Raw genomic sequence first — 10,476 nt, forward strand, 5'->3', positions numbered from 1 at the left:
CAGACATAGAGAACAAACTAGTGATTACCAGTGGGGAGAAGGAAGGGGGGCAAGATAGGGGCAGGGGATTAAGAAATACAAACTGCTATGTATAAAGTAGATAAGGTACAAGGATATATTGTACAATACAGGGACATATAGCCAATATTTTGTCATAACTTTAAATGGAGTGTAATCTATAAAAATATTGAATTGCTATGTTGTATACCAGAAACTAATATAATACTGTAAATCAACTATACTTCAATTAAAAAAAATAAAACGCTTCATGTGAAAAAAAAAAGGGCTTAAAAATTACAAGGTGCCACAACTTCATTTCAGAAATGGGAAAAAAAGAGACTCAGATAAAGTGACTTATTCAAGGTCGCACAGAAATTAAGTTTCAGAATCAGAGCAAAATCCAGGTTTTCTGACTCCTGTTTCAATGCTCTTTCTACTATACATATGATGACTACACTTTCTGGACTTCTCAGGACAGTCCTCAAGCTACCAAAGTACACTCACACTCTTGGTCTCCATTTTGAACAATATGGTCACTTCATTTCCTCTCAGTCGGCAGGTTCAATTTCTTTTCTCTTAAGAGAATGCATTCCTAGCTCCTCTGTGATCCAAATCCACTGACAGCTTTTCCTGTCTTGGGAAGTGTTAATAAAGCTGGTGATATGCCACCACCCCTGGGAAAACTTGTAAAGGCACTTCATCTAGGAAGAAGCACAAACCGTTTCCAGGTCTGGAATTCTCCATGGAAGGTGCAAGCTGGTTAGGCAAGCCTATTCCTTGGTCTGCTTGAGAATGGAAATCACTGGCTCTGGGCTCTGGCTCAGCTCTCTCACCACTATGGAATGAAGGCCTCACCCATCTTCCAGCCTTCAGAAGAGGACGGGCCTACGAGGAATTGGGGAGCCTCCCAACAGAACGGAGCTCCCATGGGAAGGTCCCCAGTGTCAGCCCCAGTGAGCTCTCCCTCCAGCTTCGTAGGCTGACTGTCAATCTGCACAGCTAGCCCCTTATTATATTCTGTCCTGTTCTCCACTGTCTGCACCGTGCAATTCAGCACTTATTAGACTGGCATAAAGGCAGTGATATAGAATACTGTCTTGTTCCCGATCTCATGGGTATATCTTGTCTCCAACTAAACTGGGCAGGAACATGGTCTGAGTTTTCTCCTGTGTCTCCCGACGCCTCGCATTGCGCTGGGCACGGAACAGGAATCCTGTAAACTCTGTTTGCTTTGGTGATCGACCTCCTGGAAGTCTAATTCCCCAATACTGGGTCTCTATTTTCAAGCTGCCATTTCTCTATCTTGGTCATTAGGTACATCATTTGTCAAAACATAAACTTTTTAAAAGTTGAAATCAACCACGCGGCTCCATCAATTTCCCACAAACTCCTGACCTTGTTCCCGCCCCTGGACAGTGGGGTTGCTTCGGTTCTGTTTTTAGCTTGGCTGAGCCCATTGGCCCCCTCTCTGGCCTCCCTCTCTGCTGGGTGCCTTTCCTGTCCTTGGACTCGGTGGCTGACAGCTGGTTTGGGGGGACCGGAGGAGAGGATGCGGGCATGCTGAGTGTGACAATAGGGTGGGCTTTGTCCAGGGGCAGGGTGCACCTCCGCTGACCTTGGAACTGGGGACAACCAAGGAGAGGCAGTTTCCTTCTCTCTCTCTGGGCTGCAGGTTTTTAATGTCTTCTTTGTTGGTCTGGGGCCCTGGAGACTGAACCGAGGGGAGAGACTTTAGGCTGTTCCCTCCCTCCTGGACAAAACGGTGCGTGCTTTTCCTGTTTAAACAGGGCACAGTTGTGAAGTGCCCTGACTCCGCACACACCGAGGCCCGGCAACGGCTGCAATAAATCAATAGGAAAATAGAAGCTGCCAGTTAGACTAAACAAGTGCATTTGCAAAGACGGCTAGCCCTCATTAATCACTCTGACAGTCCTAAAAACACATTTCCCCTTTAATGACTGTATTTGGATAATCAGTGCTTTTTCCTCCTCAGTCAGAGTTTGAGTAACAGACAGCTGGTGTTATTACAGCCATCGGGGAGGGAGTGCTGGGATTAGGGTCGAGGGGGAGCCATCCACTGGAGGTCTCCGCAAAGGGGCGGGGCTGCCATGCAGTAATGAGGGGGAGCTTTGTGCTGCCATTGATGGCTCCCGGGCAGCCATGGGCACGTTCCCCCCAAACCTTGACACCTACCTGCATTATGTGAACACAAAAGCCTCATGGGGAGTTTTAGGGGGGCTTGCAGATTTCACCTGGGCTGGGGAGGAGGCAACAGTTTCCTGGGCAGCGAGGGAAGGAGATGGGTCGATGTGATTTGGCTTTGTTTCCGTGAGGTGACTTTGGCTTTCAGGAGAAAGTTTGAAACCCAGCACATTCCTCTTTATAAATGATGTAACACATTAATGCACAGCACATTATGAAAATGGTAATTCAAACCCATAGTGCTCCAAATTAAACCATACATTATCGGATGCAGTCAACCATCTATTTTGCAAAAAGACAGGATGAATGAAATCAAGTCAAACAGAAAACTGGAGTGCAGCTTCCCCTACAGAATGATTAATAAAGTACAGAGCCACGGTATTATTGGAAGACGGAGTCCACGGAAATCCAGACATACATCAGGAGGGGGTTAGTTCGTGTATTGAAAGACACATCCCAGGATACTGCGTGGACCAAGGCAATTATGGCTGCAGAAAAATGCTGGAGGGCCCCACGCCTCCCACTTGGGCTGCGGATTCTCAGGGGACGGGTTTGGGGGGACGACTGGGAAGTTCCAAACTTAACACCCTGCAATTCTGTTTGTGTCAAACCTGTATCTGAGGGTGAGGCCTTTTCCTCTCTCTCCTTTCCTCCCACTGCTGCTCGTGAGGCCACAAAAATAACCAGGCAGGAGGTGTGAAAATATGACCCAGAGCCAGGAACATCCAGTGTCTCAAGGTCCAGCTCTGTGGCTGCCACCTCTCCTGGTGCCTGGGGAACGCAGGCCCCATTGCTGGTGCCTGGAAGAGATTAGGAGGAAGCGGGGAGGAGGGCTAGGAAGAGAAGGTGGAGAGATGGAAGGTAGAGGTGATTCTCAAAGAAGAGTTGCTGGGTGAATTAATTATGCAAATGAGCAGCTGGTGGGGAGTATTATCTCTATTAAAACAGCAACTTTGTTTCCTGAGAACGTAGCTCCTGAAAGTAACAAACTTCCCCCCCAGTTAGTGAAAACAGCCCCGTGTCTTAGGACTGTCACCCATTTATGGCGAGGAGAGCTGACATCCGAGGGTGAAGACTGGGCCCCTCCAGACTACAATGCCTGCCCTTTGTGTCACAATGGTAGTTGGTGACAGCCTTTTCCAATCAGGCCAACGGCATCCTTCCTGGTCTGCAAAGGCCGATAATACATTTTCTGGGGGAAACTCAATCCTCTGAGGAGTTTGTAACCTGCATTCTCACACCTCCCATGTAAGCCAAGCACCTAGAGAGAAGTTTCTTTTGCTATATGGAGAGTTTGCTCTTGGAGTTATGGAGTCTCTCCCTTTCTGCTGTCCCAACCAGGGGAGCCCTGTGGTCCTTAGGCAGGAGGTCTGAAGACCCAGTTCAAGAAAGAGAAAAGCTTAAGTCCCCCTGCAGAGGGAGCAATTTCCAGCAATTCTAGCAGGCATTAAAAAAACCCCACACAAACCAACCAAAAAAGGTATCTGAAGGAAAGAGGGATTTCAGAGGAAGGGAAGATGGGAAATAAAATAACCAAGAGCAAACAAAACAACAGAGAAAGAGAAAAAGTAAAGCGAGTTGCTACATTTCAGGTCTTTGAAAGCTTCCTTTGGGCCAGTTTGAACTCTGAGAAGTTGCATAAGGATGATTCCCCAGGAAGACCCTGAGCTGCTCTCAGGGCGACTTCTCCAGCCCATCCAGCCTCTCCCTGACTCCGCCCCGCCCTGTGCGCAAGGATGCCAGCAGCCCAGGTCCCTTCCCCTGCGACACACACAGGGTCTTACTCCAGCACTGCCATTTGCTGCAGAAGAAGACTGAGGTTCCCTTGACTAGTGGAGAAATTTTGCCCAGAAACAAAGATATAGGGGCGACCCCCGCAAGCCCCAAACCACCCCCCCGCTTCAGAAACATCATATGTTGAGGTTCTGTCAAATCCCGAGGTCATGATGCCGGAGGAGGCCGAGACCCACCCTGTGAATCTCTAAAGGAGTTTGGGGACGGCTGTGGGCTGAGACAGCGAGCTCAGAGAGGGCAGCGTCCCTCCCGCCCCCTTCCGCACTTGACCTCTGGGTCTAGGGACATTTCAGAAGCACACAGTTTGCGGAGCGGGAGCTGCCCCCAAGTCGCATTCCTCACGGAGAAGGTAAAGCAAAACAACGCGAACTGCAACAGCAGCATCTCCCAAAGCTGCGCGGCGCCGACGCAGAGGAGCACGGCCAGGAGGGGGCGAGGCAGGCATTTTGCAGTGCGCCCGTCGGGTGGTCCCGCGCGCCCTGGGCCGCCGCGCCCCGAGAGGTGGGCACCGGGCGTCCTGCAGCCGGAACCTGAGCGGCGCCAGCCTCGGGGTGGGGGTGCGCCCCTGGCCCGGGGAGGACGCACAGGCCCCGGGCCCCTACGGCCCTCTCCTCCGGCCCTCGGACTCCCCGGGCAGTGGGGAGGTGCCCCGGCCCTCTCCCACCATCTCGATAAACGGCACCCCAACTCTGGCCTGCCCGAGGATGCAGAAGCGGGTGTCAATCGTGCGAGCTCAAGAAAACGGGCACCGAGGGTGGCTTCCAGGTCCCGAGTAATCGCCGCGCCTTCTCCACAAAACCCAAACCCCGCTCAGAGAAGTCTCTGGGGGCGCAGACGGCTGGGGTCCACAATCCAGAGCTGGCCTTGGGGAGTCCCCAAGCCTTGAGAAGCACCCTTCCCAACAGGTGCATTTACCCTTCAGCTTCAAGGTGTATAAAAGGCACCGTCAGGGAGAGAAAATCCTCCCCATTTGGAGTGCGAAGCGCGGAAGGCGCGGTCGGGGCTGGCGACACTCGCTCGCCTTTCCGCCACCTGGTGGCGCCAGAGGCACGTCGTCGTTGCTCGCCCGCAGGGCTCCGGGGCGGCGCTGCCGAGTCTCTTGATCTTGGGGCCTGGTTTCCTTCTCGGCCCCTCAGACCTCGAATCTAGGCCCAGAGGAAAATCCACATTTGCGCACTCCCTCCACCCTGTCCCCAGGAAATGGCAAGGCCTTCGAAGTGAGGCTGGGAGCTAAATAACCAAGTTGGAAAAAAAGGGGCCGTTTTATGTTATTTGCAACGCGTTGGCAGAAGTTTTGTTTTCTTCTCCCCTGCTTTCTTGAGGAAAGGCATTAAAAACTCGTCCTTGAACGGAAATCTGAGAAGGAAACCATAAGGTGTTTTAAACAAGAACAAAAGAAGGGCATCTGCTTAGGCGTCTGGAAGTGGGTCAGTGGGGCAGGCAAGAGAGAAACACACCACGGTGTGAATATAGCTAAGTACTCCATTTATTAACAAAATAAGTCTTACCAAGGGAGAGCTCTATTCATCCCAAACAGGCCCCGCAGCCCTTGCGCAGCTGCATAAGGCCGGGAGGGAGGGAGGGAGGGAGGGAGGGTGTCGGGTGAAGACCCCGGGGCCGAGCCTTCAATCCCAGTAACTGAGGGAGCCCACGGCCAACTTTGGGGACTCTTGGGTCAGGCCTGGGAGGGGGCCACCAGGGTTGCTGTGATCCGTGTGCTCCCTAACTCCCCCAATGGTGCTAACAAGGCTGTGCTGCCAGCTGATACTACCACTGGTCTGCTTTGGAAAGATCTAGCAAGAATCACCCACCCAGCCCCCATCGCCAGGACAGGGACCACAGCCACAACAGCCAGAGAAATACAATGACCATAAAAGCACTTTGCAAACTCTAAAGAGCAAAGTTCCATGCCAGCAGGGCCTTCTAGAACTTTTACTTCAGTGAAGTGAGCCCTGCGGGCCCCTCACCATCAGGCAGTGTGACCACCCGGTGTCTGGGGCCTGGAAGAGTCTGGGAGGAGAAAGGCTCTGTTGGAGGTGCCTCTCCGGCCACTGACTCGTGCTCAGAGCAAGATCGGGGAGCAAGGCTCTAACCTGGGGGGCCAGGGCGCAGACCAAGGAGCCTAGGGAGAGAGAGTGGCAGGGCAGGGGTCACAGAGCAAAGTTCCAGGTCCATAAAGAGGGCAAGACCTCTAGCTCCCAAGGCCGCTCCCTGCACCCCTAAATGCGTTACAAAAAATACCTCCTCTCTGTTACTTGTACAAAGGAAAAAAAACAGAACCTCAAATGGATGGAAACAAGAAGGAATGAAGGGAAAAGGAGGGGAGAAGAGAAGGAGGAAGTGTAGTTTGAACGGTTAAGAAGCATGCAAGAAACTCCCCAGGAAGGGAAAACAAAAAGAACCCCCAACTCCCCCTCCTCCCCATAAAACCAAACCAATCAAAAAAAAAAAAAAACGCAAAAGGGAAAAAAAATCGGAAACTTACATCTAAGTAAAAGAAAAAACGGAAAAGGAAGAGGGACCGGGGACATGTAGTTACCTGTGTGATTAATATTATTATTTGGGGGAACAGACTCTTTGCATACCATTGACTCGTGTGGGCCGTTAATGCACTTATATTCCCAGCTTGTAAGCTAACATTACAGTAAATAAATACACAGTCCGGTGGGGGGGGTCTGGGCGGGGGTCCGGCAGGGACAAGCAGTGGTGGAGGAGGCAGCGGAGGCGGCTGGGGAAGGGAGGCGGCGGCGGGGAGGAGAGGAGGCTGGGGAGGGAAGCAGGGCTGTAGTTACTGGTATCCGAGCGCGGAGGCTGAGGCCAGTCTCTGTCCGTACAGCGCGTATGGTGAGTAGTAGGGTCCGGCTGTGGGGAGGGACGGCACGGCCAGGCCCCCGGCTGTGGATAAGTGGCTCTTGCCGTAAGGGTGGTACCGGCTTAGGCCCAAAGTGTGTGGACTCCGCAAGGACAACGACCCGGGGCTGCCGGGGGCGGTCGGCGGGGGGAGGTGCAGATGGCAGGAGGCGGCGGCCGCGGCGGCGCTGCCCAGGCCCGAGGCCCCCGGATAGGCGGCCAGAAGTTTCTCGGCGCCGGGCAGGGCCGTGTGAGTCCGTAGATGGCTGAGCAGCTCCTCCGAGGTGGCGAAGCGCTTGTCGCACGGCCCGCTGGCCGCCACCCAGTTGCAGCTGTGCGGCAGCGGTTCGTTCTGCAGCATGAAGCCGTAAGTGTAGAGCGGGTGGCCGGGGAGCGCGGCCTGGGCGGCGCTGGACGAGAGCGCGGCGGGCTGCAGCGGGTGCCCGGGGTACACCAGCGGGTAGCCCCCCGCCTTCAGGCCGGGCGCAGCTGGGTCGTGCGCGCTGCAGGTGGAGCAGCTGGAGCCGCCGAGGTGCGAGGCACCGTGATAACCTCCCAGGCAGTAGGGGTCGCGGCATAATCCCTGCAGGAAGGACGGCGGGGAGGCCCCGGTGAGCGGGCTGGAGCTGGGGGGCTTGCCCGGGGGCAGGCCCAGGCCCCCTGACAGCTGGCCTCCCACGAGGCCAGACTTGCTCGGATCCAGGCCAGGCACGAACTGAGACGGGTAGCCGGCGTAGGCGCCCACGATGGAACCGTGGTAGCCGATGCTGGAGGGTGGCAGCGGGAACACCGAGTGGCCCGGCTTGTAGGGCGACACCGGCGCCACGTGGCCGGCCCCCACCAGCGCAGAGGGCGGCTCCGACTTGCGCCCGGAGGCCCCGGCCTCGGCGCCGCCATGCGCGCCCGGCTCCCCACCGCTGCCTCGGCTCACGGCCGCGGGCTCCGGGCTCGGCTTGGGCTCCTGGTCTTTCTTGTCCAGCTCCCCGCCGGCGCCCCCGCCGCCGGACTTGCAGTCAGAGTGGTGCGGGGAGCCGCCCCGGGAGCCGCCGGGGGAGGACGAGGACGACGACGCGGAGACCGGCGCTCCATGCGGGGGAAAGGGCGTGCAGGCGGCGCTGGGGACCCTGAAGCCCGCCTTGTCTCCTGGGGACAAGGAGGAGGAGGAGGAGGAGGTGGAGGACACGGAGGAGGAACCGCTGTCTTTGCGGGAGTCGCCGCCTCCAGAGCCCTTGGAGTAGGGCTTGAAGCTGGACTTGTCCTCGGCCGGGGAGTCCCCCAGCTGCTTGAGCGCCGCAGACGCGGAGGCGGCGCCCGAGGCCGAGCGGCCAGGGTCCTTCTCCGCTCCCAGCCCGTTGGCCGCCGCTACCGAGTTGAGCTTGGACGAGGGCGGCGGGTCCGGCTTGCCGATCTGCGAGCAAGTCTGGGCCAGCAACGCCAAAGGACTCTTCTTGGCGTCCAGCTGTGGGAGACAGTGGTAAGGGAAGGGAGACGGGGGTGAGACCAGAGACCCACGGAGCGAGCGAGCGGGGCGCCAGGGGAGGGGGGTGGGCGCGGGGAGCACGCAAGGCGGCGCGACGGGGCGGGAGGGCCTCGGGGAGAGGGTCTGCGAGGGCCTGGCGGGCGGGCGGGGCAGCTGGGCGGAACTGCGCTCACACTGCCCGTCGGTGGGATCCCTCGCTCCACCGGGTCCCGGAGTGCGCCGTAGGCCCCGGGGAATGGGCAGTGGAAATAGTCCACCAAAGGCCACCGCGGGAGAAGGTGACCTCTCTGGATTCGGGGCTGGGGGAGGGGCTGTGACTCGACTCCTGCCCTCTCATCTCCCCCGCCTCTGGGCCCGGGTTAAAACTTATTCCTTCAGTTCGGGGAACTTCGCTTGGGACGGGTTTCTGGCGGTGGCGCCGCGGGGTAGGAGCCGGGAGAAGCGCGTTCTGAAGCCAGGGCTGCCGTTGGCGCTCTCTTCGTAGCCCCTCCCTCCCGGGGAGGGCACCCAGGCAAGTGGGAGGAAGAAAGACCTGGGGTCGGGAGTGCCTGGGCGTAGTGCACTCTAACCGGATGGGACAGAGGCGGCGTGGGACGGGGCCGATCGGGCTTCAGAGAGAACAAACCCGGGTGGAGGGGTGGGGGTGGGGGCGGGCGGAAAAGGCCCAGGAGAGATCATCTCTGGCCTGGAGACTGGGTGCCCAGGAGAAGTAAAGGACCCAGGGGAGATTCCAAGAGCAAACCCAATCCGAGAGAAAACACGTAGCTCCGAAGAGCGAGTGTGGAAGGGGAACCTTTCCCTGAGAAGCCTGGCGAGAACCGGGTGGGCTCTAACCCCTCTGTTCTCCGTTCCTCCTCACTCCGTCCGCCAGTGTGGCCGAATCTGAGGGTCGCACCGAGCCCCGGGGCACAGGGAGCAGGGCCGTGGGCCCGGCAGTGGTGGGCGGAATGGGGCCGGCGCAGGGCGGGCAGCGACCAGGGGACTGACCTCAATGGGGCTGACGGGAGTGGAGGACAGCGGCTGCAGGTACTCCGGGTGCAGGAGGTGGCCGGTGTGAGCGCTCAGCATCTTCAGGACCCTGATAGGGAGCCGGTTCGCCTGGCGCAGGGGGTCCGCCGGAGGCAAGAGGGACACCGCCGCCGGCACTGCCGGCCTCTTCCCGCCGCCGCCGCTGCCGCTGCTTTCGGGTGTCCTTGAGTTAGATCCAGCGGGCGAATCGCTCATTTGGAGGAGGCAGCGCCACTGGGGGGGCGGGGAGGGAGGGGGAGCACCGGGAGGCGAGCTCCCGGGGCGGGTGGGCTCGCTCCGCAGCGCCGAGCGCGGTGCAGCAGTCGCTGCGCCTCCACCCCTCCTCCAACGACGACGACGCTGCCGCCGTCGCCGCCGCCGCCGCTAGCCCCGGCGATCAACACAAAAACCTTCGCCTTTCGCGAGCCGCACGTCAAATAGCCGCGATCGGCAGCTACACTTCAAAGGGATCGCCGCGCCCGCCCAATCGCAGCTCTCGCCGGGACCCCGGGGCGGGGAGAGCGGCGGGCGGAGGCCGGCGCCGCCGGTGGGAGGGGAGAGCCTTAAAGGGGCCTCGCCCGCGAACCCGCCGCCTCGGCCTTTACCACCCGCCGTATTCCTCCCCTCCCCCCAACTGGGCTGCCCCTGCCCCGGGGGTCCCAGAGAGGACGGGACTTCTCCGGGACCCTGGGCTCTGCTCTCTATCCTCCGCTGGCTTTCCTGTCGCTCTGCCCTCTCGCTTCGCACCGCCGGGGGGTGGTGCTGGCGGGGGCAGTCACCCGCAGGCCGTGTGTGTCTGGGGTGGGGTGGATTGGGGTGGGGCGGGGTGGGCTGGGGGTGGGGTAGGAGCTCCTGGCGCCGGCTCCGGCACTGCCAAGTCCAAGCCTTTCCGGGAGGCAGCCTAGGGGCGGGCCGCGCCTCCAGAGCCCCAGCTCTGCTCTGGTCCTGCTCGGGCTCTGCTCGGGCTCAGTCCCGGCTGTGCTCGGGTCCAGCTCTCTTCCCCTAATTGGCTTCTCCCGTGTGTCCTCACTTGGAAGCGCCCGAGCCTCGGAGGCAGCCACGGTTCTCGGGACGCGGCGTAAACCGCTCCAACAACTTTGAGCCAGTCCGGTCCAAAGCCTGCAAGTTTGAGGTGTCCCTTC

At 58.4% G+C, this 10,476-nt stretch overlaps 1 protein-coding gene across 1 annotated transcript; it reads right to left on the bottom strand.

Moving 5' to 3' along the window:
- Positions 1-6,595: 6,595 nt before the first annotated feature.
- Positions 6,596-9,550, bottom strand: ZNF703 (zinc finger protein 703; the record flags this gene model as incomplete). The annotated part of the gene is made up of 2 exons (XM_079726516.1): positions 6,596-8,305; positions 9,314-9,550. 2 exons carry the CDS (start codon positions 9,548-9,550, stop codon positions 6,785-6,787), a joined length of 1,758 nt encoding a protein of 585 aa, XP_079582642.1. The 3' UTR covers positions 6,596-6,784.
- Between the last annotated feature and the right edge of the window lie 926 nt (positions 9,551-10,476).

Source organism: Hyperoodon ampullatus, assembly GCF_949752795.1.
Source record: "Hyperoodon ampullatus genome assembly, chromosome: 20".
In the NCBI taxonomy this organism is placed as follows: Eukaryota; Metazoa; Chordata; class Mammalia; order Artiodactyla; family Ziphiidae; genus Hyperoodon; species Hyperoodon ampullatus.